The sequence below is a fragment of the Platichthys flesus genome, chromosome 5 (genome assembly GCF_949316205.1).
Source record: "Platichthys flesus chromosome 5, fPlaFle2.1, whole genome shotgun sequence".
Classification (NCBI taxonomy): domain Eukaryota; kingdom Metazoa; phylum Chordata; class Actinopteri; order Pleuronectiformes; family Pleuronectidae; genus Platichthys; species Platichthys flesus.
Window position 1 is genome coordinate 27,334,427 of NC_084949.1, and position 25,288 is coordinate 27,359,714.

Here is a 25,288-nt window from a genome sequence, read left to right on the forward strand (position 1 = left end):
CAGCCGGCGAGCGCTTTGAAGTGCTCAGGAAACCAGAGTCCTGCTCTTAGCCGGAGCCTTTCCTCCCTCCTCACCTCGAGTGTGCTGCGGTGCTGAGGAGGAGGAGGAGGCAGATCCCGTCTCTCACCTCCTCCCCTGGCTCCTCAGCGGTGAGCCTCACAGAGAAGGAGCTGCATAATTTAACTGGGATATCTCACTTCTTCACTTAACAGGCTCCTGGAGCGAGCCAGGGCGTCGGCTGCAGAGTTCTCAGCCTTAAACATGTCAAAGGAAATAGCTGATTTTAAAAAAGGAGGAAAACTATTACGCATCTTTACGCTGTTAACTCACAGATATGAATATCACAGCTGCATTTATCTCTCACATTCATGTCCATGGTGGCCGCTCAATGGCTTGTGCTGTTGTTTGGATAATTATCACCGAACTTACTTGCAGCTGAAACTCAGTTGATCGATTCATCTGCTTCAAATTTGTCTGGAAAGTGATTCAGTGGAGCTCGGATCTGCACCGAGGTCCAACAGGCACCAAATATAATATGTCAGATTTCTTAAATCAAGATCCATGAATTCTTCTCTGAGAAATCCAGGAAGATGATAACCTATGGAATGATGTTATAGAAAATAAAGAATAAATTCATGAGTAGTTATTGTGTGATCCTGCGAACAAGCAAACATCTGTGGTGGAGCTGAGGAAGCAGGACAACAGCCTGGATTTTAGAAATAGAACATGAATCAATAAAGTTAAAAGTCTCCTGAACCATGACCAGGAACCATGGAAAGTTTCTGTATTACTGAAAAATGTCCCTAACATGAACATCTGCTGTAACATCTGTTCAAAGCCCAAACGTTTTTAAAATAAGGTCCAACTTCCCTGATGCAGATCACATCCTTTCATCAGGTTTCCTGGAAATCTGTTGACTTGCTTTTGTGTAAAACCTTTCAGTTTTTAAACATAAAACTTTTTTCAGCTTTGAGGGAATATATTTCTGAAATGCTCAATTTGTTTAATTTGTCTTTTATGGGGGGTTCGGCTGAGGGGGCGGATCCAAGATGTTTTTCCTTGATTTCTCAGAGAATTATTCATTGATCTTGGAAGAATACAGCATATTATAAAATAATATTTCTGAGTGTGGGATTTGGTGCAGATCTAAATAAAAATCTGGATCTTTAGTGAATTGAAATGTGGTTTCATGATATGAAATCCATTGAGTGACCCTCTAGTGTTTCATATTTTTAACCTTTAAATGTTCAGAAGAAAAAACTTCCACTCAACTCATCATTTCAAAAAATCAATATCACCATAAACACATTCAAAAGTAAAAATTACGACACATACCAACGTTTATTTGTCTTTTTCTTCTCTTTCTTTTTTACTGAAAACGCTGAGCGGGTCGCTGCAGCTTCAGGGAACTGAGAAACAGAGTGAACAGAACACACCTGGGCCTCTCCACAGAGAGAAGAGGTGCAGAGCGGCGAGCGGACAGACACACGTCATGAGGCAGGGCATCAGAAACCAGGCATCAACCTCCCGATGCATCGACTCCAAATTCAAACCAATGTCTCATCATAGATCTGATGTTTATTTACAAAACTCCTTCATCCTCCTGCTTCGGTCCCAATGAGCTGTGACGCTGTAAAAGATAAATCTGCTCTGAGCCACTGTAGCTCTGTTTAAAACATAGTTTTATATATAAAGTGAATTTTAGTGTTTCCTGTTGACTGTTTAGAAAGAATTCCTCAGATATCAAACGTCTCCCTCTGGTGGTGTCAGGTTAAATACCTCCATCTATAATTATTATTATAAACAAAACGAATTATTTAAAAGAATAAGGATTGGAGGTGCTGTTAGACGTGTTAACGCTTCCAGCACACTGAAGGGTTCTCCAGTAACACTGAAGGTTCTGAAGGTAGAACCCACTCAGCTCAGACTCACGCCCATAGAACCTGAGTCACTTCACCTGGGAGTGAACGAGCATTTCATCTGTTCACATCGAGTTTTCAAACTAAAACCGGCTCTAGAACTCCGGAGCAGTGTGGACGCCGGAGGAATCTGTAGCAGGGTGGATGTGTTTCTAAGTGTGGACGGAGCCTCAGTGTTTATGAGACACGGGTGAAGTGGACTTGAATTAATAATGATTTTTTAATTTGGCGTATTTTATTTGATTGGTGTAGAAACGTTCCTGACAGCAGCGTCTGGAGCTTCTGAGAAACACCACCAGCAGGAGGATCAGAGCCGAGTGAAACTCAACAGAACCTCAGTGTGATCAGCCGATAAAGAAACTAATGACCTTCAGGTTGAGGAGTTCTGAAGAGTTCATCACATCTGTCAGGGTCAGCTGGTGTCACAAGCAGAATAAACTTCTGATTTAATTTAATCCATCATGTCATTTTGCTAGTCGTAGTATTTTTGCTAACAATGGAAACTTGATTTTGACTCATTTCTCTCCGGCTCCATCTCTATGCCCCGTGCTCGGCAGTGGTCGAGCGCGGTGGTCGAGCGGGGCGGTGGTCGAGCGCGGCCCTGCCTCGTGTGTGTGAATCCCTCCTGCAGGCGACACTTCATCCAGAATCACTCATCTTGACAGAATGGAAGGAAAAACGAGAAAACGGCAGCAAACAACAGTTGTAAAAACTGACCAGTGCATTTGTGTTTTCAGTCCAGTTCAGCAGGTTTCGGGGAAATTTGCAAATCAAGTTCAAAATTTCCTTTTCGTTTCCAGCGACGTGTCCGCAGGCGAGAGCGTCTCTGCCGTCCCTCAGAGGACGAGTCCCCGGCAGCGGCACAACCTCAGTCTGGAAACACTGTCCCTCCTTTCATTAGTCCAAATCAACAGAGAGGCGGTTCTGTCCCCGTCCAACCGGACACAGAGATTTTCAGGGACTGGGATCGGCTGATGCTGGAAGACCAGTTCAGATCAGTCCTCCACACAGAAACCTGGACAGACACAGGAGGACAGTTAGATAAGATAAGATTCATTGATTCCAAACACATGCACAGTCACACTACATGCAGATGAGGGAAATCTGTCCTCTGCTTTTGACTCATCTGGTGAACACAGCAGGACACACAGAGCTGTGGGCAGCCATGCACGGCGCCCGGGGAGCAGGTGTTGGGGGAGTAAGGTGCCTTGCTCAGGGGCACTTAGACAGTGGGGGTAGGGAGAGGGCTCTTTGGACTTTCGAACAGATCCAGGGTTTGTCCATCCAGTTGTTTTTATTGTCCCTGTGAGGAGTCGAACCAGAGACCTTCCGGTCTGATGTCCATAAGTTTCGGCCACTAGTCCACCGCCTAGCCACATGCTAATCAGCTCAGGACAGGAATGTTAACAGATCTGCAGGTTTCTCTTCTCATAAACCAGTAAGTACTGGACCCATTCCAGTCAAAGTCATCTTTCATCGCTGTCCTTTTCTCTTAAAACCATTTGAGTTGAATTCAGAAGAAACCTTTGTTATAATGAATCAATCAAGTCGAATCAGAGCAGCTGAAATGAAACCGACTCACTTGAGCTGAGAAGATCTCCAATGCTACGTCTGTGACTCCGCCTCCTGCGCGGCTCCCACCACCCTCTGGATGCTCTTGATCGACACGTACATCTCCTCCTCCGGGTCGTAGTAATAAAACTTACTCAAGTAGGAGATGAGAGGTCTGGACAGAGAGGAAGACAAGAACATCAGTTTGTTCCATCACAGCAGGTAGAGTCGCTCCTAAAGATCGGATTTCAGGGACAGGTCGGTTTGGTGTTTTTTATACAGATCATTTCGTGGTACCACACAAACATCAGGAAGTTCTCTAGATGAGCATGTGAAGGTCTCTAGATGAGTATGTGAAGGTCTCTAGATGAGTATCTGAAGGTCTCTAGATGAGCATGTGAAGGTCTCTAGATGAGCATGTGAAGGTCTCTAGATGAGCATGTGAAGGTCTCTAGATGAGTATGTGAAGGTCTCTAGATGAGTATCTGAAGGTCTCTAGATGAGTATCTGAAGGTCTCTAGAGGAGCATGTGAAGGTCTCTAGAGGAGCATGTGAAGGTCTCTAGATGAGTATCTGAAGGTCTCTAGATGAGTATGTGAAGGTCTCTAGATGAGTATCTGAAGGTCTCTAGAGGAGCATGTGAAGGTCTCTAGATGAGTATCTGAAGGTCTCTAGATGAGTATCTGAAGGTCTCTAGATGAGTATCTGAAGGTCTCTAGATGAGTATCTGAAGGTCTCTAGATGAGTATCTGAAGGTCTCTAGAGGAGCATGTGAAGGTCTCTAGAGGAGCATGTGAAGGTCTCTAGATGAGTATCTGAAGGTCTCTAGATGAGTATCTGAAGGTCTCTAGATGAGTATCTGAAGGTCTCTAGAGGAGCATGTGAAGGTCTCTAGATGAGTATCTGAAGGTCTCTAGATGAGTATCTGAAGGTCTCTAGATGAGTATCTGAAGGTCTCTAGAGGAGCATGTGAAGGTCTCTAGATGAGTATCTGAAGGTCTCTAGATGAGTATCTGAAGGTCTCTAGAGGAGCATGTGAAGGTCTCTAGATGAGTATGTGAAGGTCTCTAGATGAGTATCTGAAGGTCTCTAGAGGAGCATGTGAAGGTCTCTAGATGAGTATCTGAAGGTCTCTAGATGAGTATCTGAAGGTTTCTAGATGAGTATGTGAAGGTCTCTAGATGAGTATCTGAAGGTCTCTAGATGAGTATCTGAAGGTCTCTAGATGAGTATCTGAAGGTCTCTAGAGGAGCATGTGAAGGTCTCTAGATGAGTATGTGAAGGTCTCTAGATGAGTATGTGAAGGTCTCTAGATGAGTATCTGAAGGTCTCTAGATGAGTATCTGAAGGTCTCTAGAGGAGCATGTGAAGGTCTCTAGATGAGTATCTGAAGGTCTCTAGATGAGTATGTGAAGGTCTCTAGATGAGTATCTGAAGGTCTCTAGAGGAGCATGTGAAGGTCTCTAGATGAGCATGTGAAGGTCTCTAGAGGAGCATGTGAAGGTCTCTAGATGAGTATCTGAAGGTCTCTAGATGAGTATCTGAAGGTCTCTAGATGAGTATCTGAAGGTCTCTAGAGGAGCATGTGAAGGTCTCTAGAGGAGCATGTGAAGGTCTCTAGATGAGTATCTGAAGGTCTCTAGATGAGTATCTGAAGGTCTCTAGAGGAGCATGTGAAGGATCTAGAGGAGCATGTGAAGGTCTCTAGATGAGTATGTGAAGGTCTCTAGATGAGCATGTGAAGGTCTCTAGAGGAGCATGTGAAGGTCTCTAGAGGAGCATGTGAAGGTCTCTAGAGGAGCATGTGAAGGTCTCTAGAGGAGCATGTGAAGGTCTCTAGAGGAGCATGTGAAGGTCTCCAGACCAGTACCTGGGCAGTGGAAGCTCCTGGATGTGGTCGATGCGAACGATCTGCCGGATGCAGAAGCGACAGAGGTGCTGTAGTGACTTCACGTTGCTGAAGCGAGATACGGGATAGAGCAGCTGAACTGGAGTGGGAGGAAGCCCTGAAACACACACACACACACACACACACATGCACACACATACACACACAGACACACACACACACACACACACACAAAAACACACACAGACACACACATTATCACCTGTTCAACAATAATCTGCTTCCCTGTTTTCCTTTGATTTCCTGTCAATGTCAATGTTTCCTTCTTTTTAAAACGTTTTGATTGGCTGAACTCTCACTGACATTCAAAGGAAGTCATTGTTGTGTATTCTTAGATTTATTCACATTTATATAATTCAAGTGAAATGATTAAAGGAGTTCTATGTTATTGCTCTCTGTCTGTATTTGCTTTTCAAAAGGGTTTAACTTGAGCCATGTCACGCAGGGTAAGTTGTGTACATCTGCTAAATGACGTCAGATACACAAAGTTGTTAGTTCTTAATGGAATCAGAATCTGTATCAGGAGGAAAGATGTGATTAGAACATCTCCAGCAGCTGTAGGTGGAGTTTGTTCATGTTTTAATGGTTTTAATACCCTGCTCTGCAGCCTGAGGCCTGTTGCATCCACCCTGCCCTGCAGCCTGAGGCCTGTTGCATCCACCCTGCCCTGCAGCCTGATGCCTGTTCATCCACCCTGCACCGCAGCCTGATGCCTGTTCATCCACCCTGCCCTGCAGCCTGAGGCCTGTTCCATCTACCCTGCTCTGCAGCCTGAGGCCTGTTCCATCCACCCTGCTCTGCAGCCTGATGCCTGTTCATCCACCCTGCCCTGCAGCCTGAGGCCTGTTCCATCTACCCTGCCCTGCAGCCTGAGGCCTGTTCCATCTACCCTGCCCTGCAGCCTGATGCCTGTTCATCCACCCTGCACCGCAGCCTGATGCCTGTTCATCCACCCTGCACCGCAGCCTGATGCCTGTTCATCCACCCTGCACCGCAGCCTGATGCCTGTTCATCCACCCTGCTCTGCAGCCTGAGGCCTGTTCCATCTACCCTGCCCTGCAGCCTGAGGCCTGTTCCATCTACCCTGCTCTGCAGCCTGAGGCCTGTTCCATCCACCCTGCCCTGCAGCCTGATGCCTGTTCATCCACCCTGCCCTGCAGCCTGAGGCCTGTTCCATCTACCCTGCCCTGCAGCCTGAGGCCTGTTCCATCTACCCTGCCCTGCAGCCTGAGGCTCGCTTCATTATCCTGCTCGGATACACCGTTTCTTGCCCCTAGTTTTCTCTTTGGGACTGAACTCTGTGCTGGTACTATGTGTTCTCTTTTCATGGTCCTCATCGCCACTGTGATTCTCTCGGATTCTGGGTTAACCTGCTACCATGGGGAGTGCACATCAGGTATTGTGCTCTCTCCTCCAATCATTCCAAACCCTGAAACCAATAACTTGCTCAGTGAACGAAGTGAACAAGTGCTGACCCATTCTTATTTGGATCCTTTTGTCTTTGCACAATGGTTATGTCTTGTTTGCACCTCTGTCCTGGAATCAAACTTTTTACAGTCTGATAAATCTCTTGTCATGTTGCATGCTAGATTACACTCCAAAACAGAAACACCTAGCAACCCTGAAATTAGTAGGAAAAGATTTCTGTTGCTACTTTTACTCTTGATTTCTGGTATCCAGCCAAATCCTGGTCCTGGCATTGCTATTTGTAACACACCTGCTGAATTTAAGGATAGGACCGGGCTAGGTTTAATACATCTGAATATTCGTAGTCTGCCATCAAAGATTGATATGCTGCATATCTGGGCAAAATCAACTGATGCAGATGTCATTGTTCTGTCGGAAACGTGGCTCAGTAAATCTTATTCTGACAAAGCAATCGCCATCAAAGGGTATAATGTATTTAGGGCTGACCGTCCTAGGAAAGGGGGCGGGGTTGCAATTTATTGTAAATCAAAATTTAATGTAAATGTCCTGCAGTCCAAATCAATCAGTAAACAGTTTGAATTCTTAGCCATAAAACTTGATATTTCAAATGGGTTTTCCATCACTGTTGTGGGCTGCTATAGACCCCCATCAGCTACTGCTGAAGCGCTAACTTCTCTGAATCAGCTATTAGCTGAACTGACCTATAATGAAATAATATTAACTGGTGATCTAAATTGGGATTGGCTAAATTCTAACTCTGATGCCTTCAAAGATTCCTGTGTTTCATTGAATCTTACGCAGCTCATTGAAAGCCCCACACACCCAAATTTGAAGTGTCCAGATAAATCATCTTTAATTGACTTGGTCTTGACTAATGTACCACACAAGTATTCGATGTCAGGTGTTTTTGCAAATGATATTAGTGACCACTGTGTGATTGCTGCAGTCAGAAATGCCAAAGTTCCAAAATCCAAACCTCGTATTCTGATAAAACGTAATATGAGGGCCTTTGTTGAACAGGCGTTCTTCCGTGATTTATATGATCTTAACTGGGATCGTATTGAATTAATTAATGATGTAGAGACTGCATGGCAATTTTTCTCTGAAGGTTTATCTTCCCTGCTTGATAAGCATGCTCCCTTCAGAAAATATAAGGTTAAGGGGAGGGATAATCCCTGGTTCACGCCCGATTTAGCCGATCTACTGCATAATAGAAATCTTGCATGGGCTAAGGCCAGAAAGACACAGTCTGAGGCAGATAAACTTATATTTAGGCAACTCAGAAATAGTTTTACCTTTCTTATTAAAAAAGCAAAATGTAGCTTTTATCTCTCTGCAATAACGAAAAATTTAAACGACCCTAAAAAATTTTGGAAAGTGATCAAATCTATCTCAGCCACTGAAAATCATAGCGAACTCCCACCCTGTATTGTTAATGATGCTACCACTGTAACTGACAGGGCAACTATACTTGATTGTTTTAATACTCATTTTTCTGACTCTGGCTCCTTATTCTCTCGGTCTTCTTCCACGATTGCTATGCCTGCCCTTAATATTGCGTCTTCTGCCCCAGATGTTGGAAACATGTCTCAAGGCCTTATCCCTGCTGGTCAACCTTCCTTTGTTTTTAGGTTGTTTTCAGTGGAAGAGGTCCATAGAGCTCTTTGCTCTCTTGATATCAGTAAATCTGCAGGTCCAGATCACTTGGAACCATATTTCTTAAAGTTAGCAGCTGATTTTATTGCCAAACCGCTCCAATATCTTTTTAACCTCACTATCACCACAAATTGTATTCCTGAAATTTGGAAAGTCGCTTACGTCCTTCCCCTTTTGAAAGGAGGGGACCCTACTTGCTTGAATAATTATCGACCCATCTCCAAGTTGTCCATCCTGTCAAAGGTCCTTGAAGGTCTAGTAAACAATCAGTTGAAAGATTTTCTCCATACTAACAACATTCTCTCCCCATACCAATCCGGCTTTAGGAAACAACACAGCACAACTACAGCCTCACTCAAACTCACTAATGATATAATAGACTGGCTGGATCAAAAGAAAGTGTGCACAGCTCTCTTTGTTGACCTTTCTAAGGCCTTTGACACAGTGGATCATTCCATTCTGAAGCAACGCCTGCTTGATATAGGTTTATCTGAGCAGGCTGTTGGCTGGTTTAATAATTAGCAGTGTGGCAGCTCATCCACACTGCTAAATGTCTCTACTGGTGTGCCACAGGGCTCAGTTCTTGGCCCGATTCTGTTTGTTATTTATGTAAATACATTGGGCAGTAACGTCCCAAATGCCAAATTTCATTTTTTATGCTGATGACACAGTTATATACTGTTGTGGCACCACTCTTGCCGAAGCCCTTGGCAACTTACAAATTGCTTTTAACCTTGTGGAAAATCAGCTCATTGAACTAAGACTTGTCTTGAATGCCGCCAAAACCAAACTGATGATATTTTCCAATGGCAGAAAAGTGCCTGTGTCTCCACCCAGCATTTTGTCATTGCAAGGGTATGAAATTGAACTTGTGAACTGTTACAAGTATCTCGGCATTTTAATTGATGATCGACTTTCTTTTAAACCACATGTAGAAAATCTGGTAAAAATATTAAGAGTGAAACTGGGATTCTTCTTCCGTCACAAATCTTGTTTTTCTTTTTTTACCAGAAAAAAAAGTTGATTGCTACCACTTTCCTCCCTGTACTTGATTACAGTGATCTCTTATATATGAATGCCCCAGCAAACTGTCTGCGTTCTCTAGACACTGTATATCATGGTGCCTTAAGGTTTGTCACTGGTTGTAAAGCCCTCACTCACCGCTGCATCTTATATGCTCGAGTTGAGTGGCCATCTCTGGCAGCACGCCGCCTTATCCATTGGCATATTTTTATTTATAAAGCTATCTTGGGTCTGCTCCCCCACTACTTATGTAAGTACATCTTTAAATCCCAGAGCAATTACTGCTTACGTTCAAATGAGCTTTATTTATTAATTATGCCCAAAGTACACACTGAATTTGGTAAGCACTGTTTTAAGTTCGCTGCACCTGCTGCTTGGAATGTACTGCAAAAAACCCTAAAGCTAAAGGAGCTCATAAACCTTGACACTTTGAAGACTCGTGTGAGAGAAATTGGAGCGGCTTCATACCACACTTGTTCTTGTTTTGGTGGGAATCCGGAGCTTTAGTCCTGTTGCCTTATCTTAAGGGAACAGGGAACTTATCTTGTTTGATCTGTGTTATGTGATTTGTGTGTGTCTTGTGACTGTTTGACATTTTGTATGCTGCTGTCTTGGCCAGGCTTCCCTTGCAAAAGAGGTCATTGTATCTCAACGGGACCGACCTGGTTAAATAAAGGCAAATAAAAAATAAAATAAAAATTAGTTATTGATGATATGAACAGGCTGAGACGTCATGATTGAGAGCTGAGACTGACTCCTGATTGGTCGAGCGTGTATCAGTGGAACCTCCTCCTTCTCTAGAGGCAGGTCCCACTCAGCTTCCACCAGATGAGATGAACAGATGCATTCAAATCCTAAACCCGTCCAACTTACTGTAAAACACTCGCTGCATTCTCACAATCATAAAAGATGCAGTGGCTGAGCACAGACACACAATCAGATATGTCCCCCCCCCCCCCTCTGTCTCTCAGGCGCTTCCCACTAAGTGGCAGCTCACATCCATGTTTGATGCACGAGGAGATATGATCTATATTTTACCTGGGACTCTGGAGCGCAGGAAGTACAGGAACTTTCCGTTCTTGGAGTGCATGATGGCTCGCTCGATGAACTCCACCACCGAGTGGCAGCGGTCCTCAAACTTGGGGTGACACCACAAGCTGAATGTCCCTGGAGAGAGAGGAAGGTTTTTTCTTTATGTGTCGTACGTCACATTTCAACATATATAAATCATCCCCACATTAATTATGAAACATGGGCATTATTTCAGTTTTCTATGTGTTGGGGGAGGACGTTCAGAGTCAGGTGGGCATGTTCCCTTAGAGGGTGAGAGCAGTGGCTGGACGGATTTAAGAGGACGAGCTGTGCAAAAAATAAAATTTGTTTGTTATTAAAAACTAAATGTCCTCAACTTCCTGGAAAGTGTTTGTCTGGAAGCCAATCAAGTGTCTATAAAATCGATGTCATTGATAAAGTCGACATTTCTTCTTCCCATCCCAGGAGATGAAGACAGCTGTGGATGATGAACTGTGAAATATCACGCCCAGTTCAATATATTGATCACAATTCATCAACAACTAAATTTAAATAATCCCTGAAATATTAAAATATTAGATAGTAGATATATTTCCTTAGTTAATATCTTAGTTTTCATTTTCACCCTTGTCAGTTTTTTTGGTTTGTTGATTGTGGGATAGTCTCATTGTTGGTTGGTCGGTGAATTTGTTGAGTTGTTTGTGGGTTTGTTTGTTGTTTTGTTGTTTTGTTGGTTTGTTGTTTTGTTGGTTGTTGCGGGGGGGGCTGCCTTCGGGGGCCTCGCCCATATGTCAGGTCTGTTAGTGAAGCAGAGCTTGATCTCAAATAACAGTCAAGTAACACAGAGAAGTGATCATCTGCAGGACTGATCAAGGTGCTAACGTGTCTACAAACTGTGTATGTGCGTGTCTGTGTGTGTGAGTGTGTGTCGACTCTCTCAGAGCTTGTTTATCTCCCCTGCACTGGATCCAGTCGAGCCCCGATCCGTTCATGCACACAGGATCGTGTTGATGTGAATATGTTGTGTCAGTCGAGGCAGAGCTTCTGAATAATGAATGTGTTTCCAGGCATGACTCTATAGCTTTATGATGATGACTCATTAATGTAGAGCCCCGTTTCTGTAGGTCCTGGTGTGTGTGTGTGTGTGTGTGTATGAATCACCTTGTTGGTTTGTCACACACATGGCGTTGTGAGTGTTATTCATGCTCCAGCTCTGGAGTGTGACCTTATTGAATCGCTCTGAGGTCGTGTTTGTGTTTATTGTCTCTTTGTTTTGTTCAATTTGTCTCATGCTGTTCTCTTGTCGTCCTTTTCTTACGCTCTGATTGTTTCCACTGTGTTTTGTGAAGAAGATCCCGAATCAAAAGTGATGAATGTGACTTATTAAAAGTTGTTCTCACAGAAACATGAAATATTCTTGACTAAAATTAGAGTTTTACTTCGGAGAGAAGTCGATTTTGAACTCTGAGGACTTTAGGGATTCTGTCCTCAAACTCTTGAAAGTCGTATTATAAACAACAAAACAATCTGAATGTCTTCACCTCTGTAGATTAGATCTCTGTGGATTATAGATTAAATGAACCAGGAGCGTTTCCTGATCAACAGAGAAGTTGATCCTCAGTTCCCATCAATCATTGAAAAGTTTTTAAGCATAAATGACAAACAGCTGATGAGGACAAACTGCTGTTTTTCCTTCAGTGTTTATAAATTAAAAATCCATTTATTTGAATCAGTTTCAGTTTGAGAGCAGAACTTGCAGATTTTCTAAAAGCTTTCACTCAAATACCACTCGCCCTCAACCGGCCCTGCTTGTACTCGAGCTCTGATACTTCATCGCTTGCACTCGTGTTCCCTGAACTCATGCTGCTTCTGTGCTCGAGGGATTGTTGTCTGTGGAAATTGCCCAACCAATAGAATGACAGGTGTAGTATTGACAGAGGAAATCGCCCCGCCCTTATTGTGAAGGCATTTGCTTTGAAAACGATGACACCCTGATGGAACAGGGGCTCTATATGAAAAACATGTATTATATTTAATATTATTATTGATAAGTCATGTGACATGTGATGTCTTACTCTGGAAGCCTCTGATCTCATAACTCACTCATGTCCCTGTTTATCTGAGTGACGATGGAACCAGAGAAACCATCAGTGACTCGTCCATCGATTATCAGAACAAATCTTTAGTCGAGTATTTGACTGAAAACTGCTTCTGTTCGTCAAACACAGTTAATCTGCTGCTGTGAGCGAGCTGAATGTAAAGAAGCTCAACATGTGCTGTGTGTCGGTACAGGATGTGTGTGTGTGTGTGTGTGTATGTGTGTGTGTGTGTAGAAAGCTGTTCAGGTCACTTTACAGTACAGATAAAGTTCAGGTCGATGTGATGGTTTGGGTAAATAGCTGAGTCCACGGTGGTACAGTGGTTCACACCGCTGCCTCACAGCAAGAGGGTTCAAACCTCAGGTTCAGGCTTTTCTGTGCTAGGTTTGCATCTTGCCGGGGGGGGCACGGGTGCTACCAGGATTATATTTCACAGTAGGCACAAGAAGTGCTTGTGCAGTAATGTCAACATTTGCACATACGACTACGCCGCATGTTCGATTCCGTGGTGTAACTCAGGGCCGCGTGCAGAACTTCCACAATAAAAGCACAGGAGCATAAACAACGGTAAAAAGATCTGGTAAACTGGGAGAGCTGTGTTGAACTGGGGCTGAAAAACAAACTCCCTCATTGAAAAGCTCCATGTGTCTCCAGACAGGAAAATGAATCTCTTCCTCCAGCACATTGATCCATAAATAAAACATCCGTAGATGCTGTTAACCCCAATGTATTTACTGAGAGAGATATTTACATGTTCATTCCTAATTGATAACAAACTGTGTGTGTGTGAACACTGTGGTCAAACACACGTGTCTCCTGCCTCTTCTTTCTTGTCACATCTTTCTGGTCAAGTTAAAATGTGAAGGAAGGTTTTTCAGCCTCTCGGACTAAACTCAGTGATTTGTGTTTCTCTAACTGTCTCCTCGTGTCCTGGGTCACAGTGTGGACCCTGTGTAGTAGAAGGTGAGAAGAGCTGGAGTCACAACAGTCTGTGTCTCAGAGTCTCATGGTCAGTGAGCTGCTTGGTACCGATCAGAGAAGAAGGATCTTTATATGTTTGAAGTGGTTCCATTAAGAAGGAGCATATTTGGACGTGTAGTAAGTATGATATGATATGGACGAGTTTAAATATGGTTAACTTGAGAGGATCTGGAGGATTTTAAACATATTAACTGAAAAGCTTCTTCCATTCACCTCCGTCACATGACATATTGTGTGTGTGTGTGTGTGTGTGTGTGTGTGTGTGTGTGTCTCACCTCTGTAGTGCTCCATGCGGGTGTGGTGCGTTACCCCCTGCGACCTGAAGCTGAGGCTCAGGATGTATCGGGGGTCTGAACTGTCTCGGACCAGGAAGGACCCGTCCGGTTTCCCCTTCAGCTTCATCTCTGCGTCCTCCCAGTTCATCGGACCCCAGTACCACCCGCACTGCAGCCGGAGACACCAGTACATGTCTTAGTGCCAAGGCACAACACACATCATCTACACAATAAGACTGAGACCTGGCCATATCATAGAGGTGGAGAGAAAAACTCCAACTGGAACCAGAGATCAGTGAGAGACCAGCACCAGAGGAACCAGTCCGATCCAAGCGGCTGCCTCCTCTTCGTCAGCTCACAACCAGTTCCAACAGATTGTGATTAAACTCTATTTATTAGAACTGGTGATTTATTGAAAGTATGTTTTTTGTTTACTCAATTTACTGCAGAGATATTCGCATTTCAGAAACGGGACCTTGTGACAGTTTTGCAGCGACGTGATTGGCTGTCACTTCGCCGGGCTTACCTTCTCCAGCTCCCTCAGACTGGCGGTGAAGTTGCTGGCCTCAGAGCGCCGCAGTGCACAGAGCATAGGGGGCGGAGCCTGTCTGGACGGGGGTAACGCGTCGACCGGCGATGGGGTCGAATGAGGGAGGGCCCGGAGGAAGGCGTCTAAACAAACAACAACATTTAAAAGTCCCGTCTGAGGAGGTTCGAACATCAACACGCCATCAATTACAATCAAGTCAGGAGGAGATGGTCACCCCCCCAACCCGCCCACCCCCTCACGGGTCTTACCATTGAGGCTGAGACTGTGCTGGATGGTGGCGTGGGAGGGAGGAGGAGGAGGAGGGAGAGGCAGGGGGAGGGACTGCAGGGAGGCGCCCATAACTAGGAAAGGCCCAGGCTGAGGCCCGGCTATGTCATCTGGAGGAAGGACAACAAGGAGAGGAGAGAGTGAGGAAGGACGGCAGGAAGGAAGGATGCAAGGAAGGAAGGATGCAAGGAAGAAGGAGGGAAGGAAGTAAGGAAGGAAGGAGGGAAGAAAGGAAGGAAGGCAGGAAAAAATAAACAACAACAAGGAAGGAAGGAAGACATCCTCAACACTATCAGACAGAAAGCCTCAGTCGTCATCCTCAGTGTGTGTGTGTGTGTGTGTGTGTGTGTTTGTGTGTGTGTACGGTGTGTGTGTGTGTGTGTGTGGGTGTGTGTGTGTGTGTGTGTTTGTAATAGTGTGTGTGTCACTGAACTTCATTGTTGTCAAAAACAATTAAAAACACCTCAGTGAACCAAACTGATGCACTGGGTGACATGTTCCTTCATTACTCTGAACACACACACACTGCACTTTATTTGGAATCAGGCTGAGACACACACACACACACACACACACCAACAAACACACGCACACACACACCATCCTGCTGCCCCAAATACCCAGCAGAGCAGCCCTATCCCTAATCCACCAATGAAAACACTGATAAAACAAACGCAGCTTCCTCCTGCCTCAGATACTTTTACTACAGAATCAAACTCTTGACGTCTTTTCTGAAATCGTCTTCAGCCAATGGGCTTTGACCACATTGAGTGACACACTAACACGTCATTGGTTCGGGGGGTTTTCATTGGTTGTGTTCACAGCAGTAACAACACAGAATATCACCATCTTCAGCTGTTAAAGAAATCCAGCCCGCTGCTTAAGGCTGCTGCAGATGTGGGTCAGCAGACATCAGCGGCTCGTGGCGAAGGAAAAGATTCTCTGAAAGGTCAGAGCATGGTCCTGAGATCAGAAAGGAGGGGATGGACCAAAGCCCTGATACTTAGAAATAGAGTTTTAACACGTCAAGTGGTTTTCCTTTCTGTTTGGGGACCGGGCGCCTGCATTAGAGATCTGGACTTCCCTTTATTCAGCTTTAGACTTTCAGTCAAACAACGAGTCCCTGAAACGAGGAGGTTGAATGTTGAGTTTTCATTCCTCAGAGTCCGTGGCCACCTCGACATCTTTTCGTCCAGATTTCAAATTAAATCTGTAGTTTGAATCTGACCTTTCAAAGCACCTCCAATCAGATTAGAGCAGATTACAAAAAAACTTGCTCTGCATCCAAGTTTCAAGAAATGACAGACGAACACAATATTTGACTAAGAGAGAAAGAAGCAGAGTTCCTCTAAAGCCTGTAACTTAAGCTGTTTGCTGCCACCCCCCCCCCCCCCCCCCCCCCCCCCCCCCCCGAACACATGACACTGCCGGGTGTGTGTGTCTTCAGATGAAGAAGAGGAGGAGAGAGGGGGAAGCAGGAAAAAGGCGAGAAAGGTACCTAGCAGACTGAGACTCCGGCGTGGAGGAGGGGGCGGCGTGGGAGGGTGTGGCGTGTTCGCCCCTCGCCGAGAAATGTCCACGTCCACCAGAGAAACAGTCTCACCTGAGAGAAGCAGAGAAGAAGCAGTGAGGGGAAACAGAAGGAAGGGAAAGTGAAAAAGGGAAGTGAGAGAAAAGAAGAAGAGGTTTGTGTTTCTGTGTCTTTGCCTCCTGTTGCTGCAGAGAGCCATTAAAGCTGCAGCAGCCAGGATGTTTATGGAAAATTACACCCAGCTAATCAGCCTAAATCACGGCCATAAAAAAAGAGAGAAGGAACATCCCATCATCCTCACTAATTGAGACGCTGCAGATTCACTGTTTACTAAAGTGAGATTCTGCAGCGAGGGAAACAAACTCAAATGTTGCACGAGTCAAATCCAGAACGTCTGGTCGGCGGTGGAGGAACCGGCCTTGACCACATGACACCTCCACCCCCGCAGCGCCAGGACATCACAGACGGGAAAACATGAGTGTGTGGATTGAAGGATTTCAAATAACTCGGCCCGCCCCCGATGGGACCGCCAGGGCTGCTTTAATGTTTCTGTCTAATTGGTGGTTGAGCCTCTAAATTTCTCAAGAAAGCTAATTTGGTAAAAGCTGAAGAGTAATGTGGGACAGGAGCCGAGTCTCTGAGCCCGATGGAGGTGATGGAGGTGATGTTCCAGACCTCTTCACCTTTTATACCCACAGGCCTCTGGTGCTGTGGCTGGCCTCTTCACCAGTTACACAGTCGGACTGGTGACAACTTTGTTACCATAAAGGTGAAAGAGTCTATTGGCAGAAATTACAAATAAAATAATCCTTGTGAAGTTTTCACTAGTGTGTTTCATCTAAATCGTATGAATTGTTGTTTTCTTTATCGTAGAATGTGCGCTTTATGTTTAATTACTTCATATTTAAATACTTTATGTTTACATCAGGAGCGAGTCCTCTCTACGGAGGCAGCCATGTTTCTTTTACAGTAGCCCAGACTGGACAAACGAAAACCCTTTTGTGTTTTTATGACAACTGAAGCTACCACAGGTCTGCAGAGGTTGAGGTGAGGAGTGCTCAGCTGCAACATGACTCTTCACCACTAGGTGTCACTACATTCTACACACTGGACCTTTAAATGATGATAAGTTGAGTTTGATGGTTCACAGGCTACATCCACAACATCTACACGAAGTCTGTCCACATCCGAGTCCCTGCTAATCCCTGTTTTGTCCTCTGGTGTGAGTGAAGTTAGATGGAAGCAAGCCCAGTGAGGGAGACAGATCTTACCAGTGAAAGCAGAGAGGGAGGCGGAGAGGGAGGCGGGGGAGAAGGCACTGTGGGCCCTGGTCAGTCTGGGCTGGTGGTGGCTGCAGGACGCACAGTAACACCGTCAGAAGAAGAAGAGGAAGAAGAAGAAGAAGAAGAAGAGGAGTGCGGAGAAGAAGTGTTAGTAGCTGCAGAGGCTCAGAAAATTAACTCTTTGAGTACGAGTGTGTGTCGGCGGTTCGATGCCATCAGCTCTGGTGGTCACTACTTCTGAGCGTGTTTTGAACCCCTTCCTTCAGGGAGCTGCTGTGGACACCCAGGTGGAGGTTTGAAAAGTCCCTGCAGCAGGAAGCAGGAGTTCCTGGACATCTGAGAGGACGTCTCTAAAGGCCCCTCACGTCTCACACGTCTCTCTCACCTTTAGGAGGACGCACCTTACGTCCTGACCTACATCTTCAAGCTTATTTACAACTTCTGGACTGTGTGTTCTGGTGTGGGAGCGAAGTCACAGATGATTATCAGACATCCAGCTGCTCTGTCAGCTCACGTTATAGAGCGTCATACATGTAACATGTGTGTGTTTGCTCCTTTGAGAAATCAGAACATCAGGCCTCAGTCAGAGTCACAGCACACACCGGGCCTGTGACAGCGCTGAGGGTCATGTTACATGCTACATGCTACATGCTACAGGTCATGGGGGGGGGGGGGGGGGGGGGCCTCACCTGTCCTGCTCAGCTCCAGCAGAGCTCGCCATGTCCACCAGGCTCCCGGCGGAGGACACCGAGTATGTGACCGAGGGCCTCTTGTCCAGCAGGTGGTTGGAGCCGCTGCAGCTTTTAGTCCGGAACAGTTTGCTCAGGCGGATCTTTAACGAGCCCTTTTTGGACTTGCCCGGGACTTTCAGGCTCTTGTCCGCCCCTGCCGCCCGGCCCGTGGGGGTCCGCGGCGCGCTGGCGCACCGCTCCGGCCGCCTCCTGGGGGTGGACGCCAGGCTCAGGTTCGGACTCGCGGCCCAGGGGGAGCTCTGGACCGGGGTGGGGGACGGGGACATGGCTGAAACCTGCGCCACGACCTCGGAGTCCCCGGAGCTGACCTGCGCCAGGCGGCCGGCCGCGCTCCCGTGGAGGCTGCACACCTGGGCCGCCGCCGCCGGGGCCAGAACCTCCACCTGCCGCCGCAGCTCCGCCTGGAAGCTGCTGATGGAGAAAGCTCCGGACATCTTCTGAACTATTTCCCTTTTCCTGTTGAGTAGAAACTCGCGGCGTCCGGTCTCGTCGTCCGTGTCGTCCTCCGGGCACTGCTCCATGCCCAGGCCGGCCACGTCCCCGCTCCCCAGCCCCTCCAGCACCAGCAGAGCATCGCTGGTCTCGGTGGGGTCATCCCCGGGTTCCACTCGCCCTCCCCCCGGCCCGTGGGCACCCTGACACGAGCACTGCGGGAGCTCCCCGGCTTTAAACAGCATCTTGGGGACCGCGCCGACCCCCAGCTCCCCGAACCGCCGGGCCAGCTCGAACACGGCTCCCTCCCGGTCCCTGGAGGCGCAGCCCCATTTGGACTCGATCACGGTGAGAGGGTTGGATCTCTCCGACAACAAGGGCCACTCGGGCGGGTGGAGATGAGCCGATGCCGGCGGCACAGCTCCGCGGCTCCCTGCATGTCCGCGGAAACGGAGATCCGCTCCTGCTGCGAGTCCCCGGGACCGTTGTTGTTGACAGCCGGGCCGGAGCAGCCGGAGCCCGGGCTCGGCTCCAGACCCACCGCATCCCTCGGCTGATTCCGTCGGTCCAATTCTAGAATCCCGTCCTCGTTCCGCATTATGTTGGAGAAGACCAGCAGCTGAGGCCGGAGGCCGGGGCTGGGAGCGAAGTCAAAGCCCTGGGCCTCCATGGGGCTCTGCGGCGGAGGAGGCGCGGACAGCGGGGCTCTGCTCTCCGGCAGCCCGCTGTCAGGTGCAGCCGTGCCCTCCCCGCTCAACGGGCCTTTGTTCAGGCGGCCCCCGGGATGCTCGACGCCCGCCGTCGGATCTCGGCTTATATCCAAACCCGCCTTGACGCCGCTGTGAGCCAGGACCTCCTTCCCCAGCCCCGGCACCACTCCTCCCGGCGGCACGTTCCCGTTCTCCGCGTCCAGGCGGTCATCCTCCGCCGCGGACACCAGGCGCATCAACACGAAATCCGGCGACATATCCTGCGCGTTGTTCATAATTATTCGTCAGGATCGCGAGATGAGAATTATCGGTCGATCTTCACATCGCGAACCGCGGATGACTCGTCCCTATAATAAAGAAAGGGCCGAGCGGCGGCTCCCGTTACCAGCCTAGAAGAAGCTCGACGCTTTCATCCTCCTGCAGCGCGACGACGGCCCCGCATCCATCTGTCACATGTGACGGGGGATGAGTGCAGCTCGCTCCCGGCAGCAGACGGACCCCTGGGTCAGACATGCGGTCGGATCACAGCCGAATCAAATCCAGGAGAGTCTCCGGTCAGTGACCAGAGCCAGGCCCCACCCGCTCCTCCTCCTCCAGCCCACAGCAGCTCCTCACACCGAGCAGGAACCAGTGGCTCTGTTCCCATCCTCCGCTGCACACCAGTGCCGTCACATGCATCCCCCTTCTATTTCTACACTTGATTTATTCATCTGCTATGTTTGCGAATCCAAAGTTCACATCTTCAGCTTCAGCTGCAAGAATGTTATATTTGTAAGAAAGCAAATGTCAGTGGAAAGGGTCTCAACCTGATTTAAAATATGAAAATGATAATATTAATAATAACAATCTGGAAAAACAAGTTTACAAAGAGATTAAGAGACAAAACAAATCATTGATTAATCAATCAAATTGTATTTAAATATCCATTAATCCCAGTTTGTCTCAGATCTTAACGAGGAGCATCATCCTTTGTTCTTAACCCTCAACAAGAGGAAAACTACTAAATAAACCTTTGAACAGGGGAAAAGAGACGTAGAAACCTCAGAGAGTCACATCTGATGCTGCGAGGAATAGATAAGATAAGATATATGAGGTTAGATAACAAAGCCGGCTTTAGGAATTCTCTATGTGAGAAGTAACACAAGTGCCAATCAGGTTTATAAGTGATGTGACAGATGGAAGATCAGCTGGAGTCATGGACGGAGACAACATGGGATCATCAGCGTAACGTGACACAGAGGTGACATGTAAAAACAATAATGGGCCAAGAATAGTTCAACAAATATCAACATTATCGTCACGTTGCTCCAGAATGATCCTGGTAGCAGGATGGTTTTTAATCTGGATTAATGTTCGAGCCCTCAAGCTCCTGAAGGTCACTGCTGTGATTAACCTTTGTTTTGTGTGAGGGGAATATTATGATTTGATCTGAAGACCCCACTCGGTGAAGGTAAAGATCTGTGATCACCACTTGAAACCAGAACACACAGAGAATCGACAGCTCCACAGTGAGTTTCAGCTCATTGTTCTGGTGTCTGGACCACAGCCGACCTCATGGGGTCTGGCTACAGCAGGATGTTGGTATCAGGAGGTGGAGGAGACCAAAATCAGAGTCACAAGAGAGGGAAGACTGGACTCAGATTCAACAGTTCAAACACAAACATGACTCCTAATGAGCAAAAACACAATATAAAGAAACACAAATGTTTTGTCACAACAACATTGTGGAGACATCTTGTTTTTGTTGAATCACAACTTTAAAAATCATCAGAAATGTGACACGTTTTCAGAGAGCAGCAGAAAATCGAATTTCAACAGGAGATGAAGATGGAAGAAATAGCAAAAGGATAGAATGAGTTAAATAGAAGAAGAAGAAGGATTATGAGAATAACAAACCATTGAGAAAGGAACACAAGGAAGATTCAGGTTGCAAGAGGTGAGCGGCTTAAATTAAATCATAGAATTAAATTCCACCTCACACGAGTGAATCTCCTGAGATGCTCACGATTAATGTGTGTCTGCTGCTACAGGTGTTTCAGTCAAAGAAGAAGAAGTAGAGGTTTGTTTGCTAACAATGCTAACAATGCTAACAGGAGAAATACGCTAGCTTCATCATGGGTTTAATGTTGTGCTGAAATATCCGGAACCAGAGGCGCTGGCTTATGAGGAAGACATTTTGTTTTGGCTGATTTGCAGAGAGGAGGCTGAAACGTAGATTGATCACTAGAGTCTGATTACTGAACTGTAAGAAGCTCTTTATCTCTTTATCTGTTTATCTGTTTATCTGTTTATCTGTTTATCTGTTTATCTCTTGCTGTGTTGAGGCATCCGGCCTTAACTACCTCTCACAGCTGATTGTTCATTGGCACTATTTATTCTTATTGATTCCCATTATCGGGACTTTTCTTTGGCTCCTTCACTCTTGTGATGGAATCTGGAGCGACATTGGATTAAAAAGGGTCAAAGATTGTTTAATTTGAAATGTAACATTTTTATAATTTTGCCTCAATAAGAATATTGAAACATTTAAAAGTCCAAAAACCTGCTTCTGATTGGTCGCCCCCCCCCCCCCCCCATTGCACACGACACATGATGCAGCTGAATTTCATCCTGTGTTAACGGGGCCCAGGGCCACTAGCTCGCGGCCAAAAGACGTTTGGTGGAAGGATTGATTTGGTTTGATGGGGGGGCACAAGCTCCTATGTCCTGGGGACCCTACAGGTTCTTGAAACACTCCTGTGAACGATGGATGTTGATGTTGCAAGAAAATTTGTTTAAATGAATTTCAGACCGTGAGGAAAAGAAAACAGGATCATAAACTAAGGTACTGGATAAATGAGAAACTGAACCTGAAGGTGGCGCTAGAAGAAAAGTCACCAGTGCTACAATGCACCCAATATTTCAATACACTTGATTGAACACTTTTAAGATGTAATAAGACTTTATATCTAACTAGACATTACTAGATATTATATATTCTCCATTGTACATTACATTCTGACAAGGATCTAACAAGAGTCTAATAAATATCTCCCAGTGGGAAATGATGCAGTACACATGGAAACAGCCTCCACAGCTGTGGAGCCGGATAACAATTAAATGTTCTGATTATTATTCACTGTCTAATTTGATCTAAACTTGTCTTTTTAATGCACGGTAAAGACAAGCGAGACCAAGACTTCTCATCATAAAGTCAAACTTTGAGAGTTTAAAGCCTGAAACGTCTCACACCCAGAAAACAACAGCACTGACCTGGGGTGGTGCAGTACTGTCACCTGGCAGGTAGATGGCGCTGCAGGCCATCTAGCGGTGATGGAGGCTGCTGGAGACAGATAATGACAGAAAGGCCATTAATGCTAAATGTGTGTGTGTGTGTGTGTGTGTGTTTGTGTGTGTGTGTGTGTGTGTGTGTGTCTGTGTATGTGTGTTAATCAAACTAACACCCTTCTCCTGCAGAGCTGAATATTGATGTGAAGCCGGCCGGAGGTCAGAGGTCAGCGGTGAGCAGCATTAATGTTACACAACAGCCTCATTGTCTTGTGTAGTAATGTTTGTTGTTTTGTTTGCGTTGTCTTCTCATGTGCATTTAATCGTTTTCATATCACATTATGTGTTGTCGGTTTGTTATTTTGCAGGATTACGCAAAAACTACTGAGCTGATCTCCATGTGTGTTGTATTTATTGTGTTTTTATGTTGTTATGTTCATTGTATGCACCAAAAACCAGAGCAAATTCCTTGTAGGTGTAAACCTACTTGGCAATAAATACTTTCTGATTCTGATTCTGATGAAACTTTGTGGAGGGGCGGGGCCTGACCACAGGAAAAACACACACAAGACAATAAAAGTGACACAGCACAATTATTCAAATTACACGTATTCTTCTTCTAGTGCTACTAATATTCAGAAGTACTTCCCCATTTTAATAGTTTTGTATCAACACTCAACACAAACTGTTGAAGGTTTTTGGGGAAAGATCCAAAGAATGTTGAAGATGTGAAGTTTTGTGTCAGAAGTCATGTTGTGTGTGACCTGATCAGAATGTGATGTTTAACTGACGACAACTTCTCTTTAGAACTGCACGAGAGCCACCAGGAATATGATTAGACTGCAACACACACAGACAGACAGACACACACACACAGACACACACACACACACACACACACACACACACACACTCAGTGCCTTATTGTCTCCTCCGGCTCGACTGCTGCACCTTCGCCTTCTGCAGTGAAGTCCCAGGGTGGGGGTGGTGTTTGAGGATCTGTTTGTGTGTGTCTGTGTGAATGGAAGGTGATTTTGTGTGTGGGGGGGGTGGGTGGTGGTGGGGAATTTGGGGTGAGGGGGGGGGGGGGGGGGATTCTCAGAAACCTGTTGCCATGGTCACCGACACAAGGACTCTTGCCTGCATCACTCCACAGAGACAATTCATTTCACTCTCTCTCTCTCTTTCTCGCTCCTTCCCCTTTTTTTATCTCCTCACACTTCTGATGCAGCATCTCTCATCCAGAGTTTGGTGAATGCACACACACACACACAAACACACACACACACACACACACACACATTCACACACACACTCACACAGGGAACTCCCTGACATCACAAAAACAAGAAGCAATGAAATCAAATAGGTTCTGGCTATTTTCATGTCTCTTATCCACAAATGTCAACTTTGTGTATTTATTATATCCCTAAGTTTGTGTTTATTGTGTTTATTTAGAGTGTGTGTATATGTTTGTGTGTGTGTGCAGTTAAAGAGCATCCTTCCACTCAGTGAAGGAGGGGTTAATCCATCCATCCATGCGTCCATCAAGGGGATCCTTGATGGACGCCCAAATGCAGCAGAGCTTAACCCTCATCTCTCAGCGACTGCATCATCCTCACACACACACACACACACACTCACTCACAACCACACACATATACACACACACACAAACACACACAACAGATGTACCACTCTCATCACCTTTCAGCACTGATGAACGTCCCTGTCGATACGGAGGAGGAGGGAGGCACAGTGTGAATGAAGGGATGAAGGGAAAAGAGGAAAAGAGAGGGAGGTGATGTGAGGGAGGGGGTGAGGGGTGGTGGAGGTGGGAGGGGGGGTTTGTGAGAGAGAGAGAGAGAGAGAGGATGGTCGAGCTTCACAGCAGCCTCCGTCAGATGAGCTGAAAGCTCTGTGGAGCAACAGATAGACTGAGAGAGAGCGGGCGAGAGGAGAGGAAGAAGAAGAGTGAGGAGGCAAGAGAGAGAGAGAGGGAATCTACTCTTCTCTCTTCATCCCTCCATCTCGACAACATGCTGCTCTCCACCTCCCCCCTCCTCCCACCAGACATGGGGATCCCCCAACTTTGAGGCTTTTCCCTCCTCTACGTCCTCCTCCTGCATCCATCTATCCCCATCATCCCCTCCTCCTCCCTCCATCCTCTTCCCTCCATCCCCATCATCTCCTCCTCCTCCCTCCATCCTCCTGCATCCTCCTCCTCCCTCCATCCCCATCATCTCCTCCTCCTCGTGTGTGTTTTGCTCTGGAGCCTCACGGCGGCTGAACACTGGAGGAGCTGACGGAGCGCAGAGATGCAGGGATCTCTCCCCCTGTCAGCCGCCGCCTCCTCCCACCTCCACCTCCACCGAGGAGACGCAGCTTTAAAGACATTTCCTTGTGAGAGGGTGCAGGAGCGCAGGGGGGGGCGTGCATGTGCCTGGGCGGTGCACAGATGGATCAGTGCGTTCCGAATGTGATGGAGACAAACAGAAGAGGCAGAGCTCTGACAACATGTGACGAGTTCTCTGCTCAAGTTTGACTGAACGAGGCTCAGAGCCGCAAAGAGAAGGTGTGTGACCCCCTGCTCCTCTTCCTCCTCCTCCTCCTCCTCCTCAGG

General features: G+C 46.6%; 1 protein-coding gene across 1 annotated transcript; it reads right to left on the minus strand.

Moving 5' to 3' along the window:
• Positions 1-1,330: 1,330 nt before the first annotated feature.
• Positions 1,331-20,075, minus strand: socs7 (suppressor of cytokine signaling 7). The gene is given in 11 exon segments (XM_062388254.1): positions 1,331-2,934; positions 3,502-3,645; positions 5,341-5,476; positions 10,525-10,653; positions 13,874-14,042; positions 14,400-14,545; positions 14,672-14,800; positions 16,189-16,293; positions 17,493-17,572; positions 18,194-19,082; positions 19,085-20,075. Coding segments are annotated over 10 exon segments (2,493 nt in total). The 5' UTR covers positions 19,674-20,075; the 3' UTR covers positions 1,331-2,934; positions 3,502-3,524.
• Between the last annotated feature and the right edge of the window lie 5,213 nt (positions 20,076-25,288).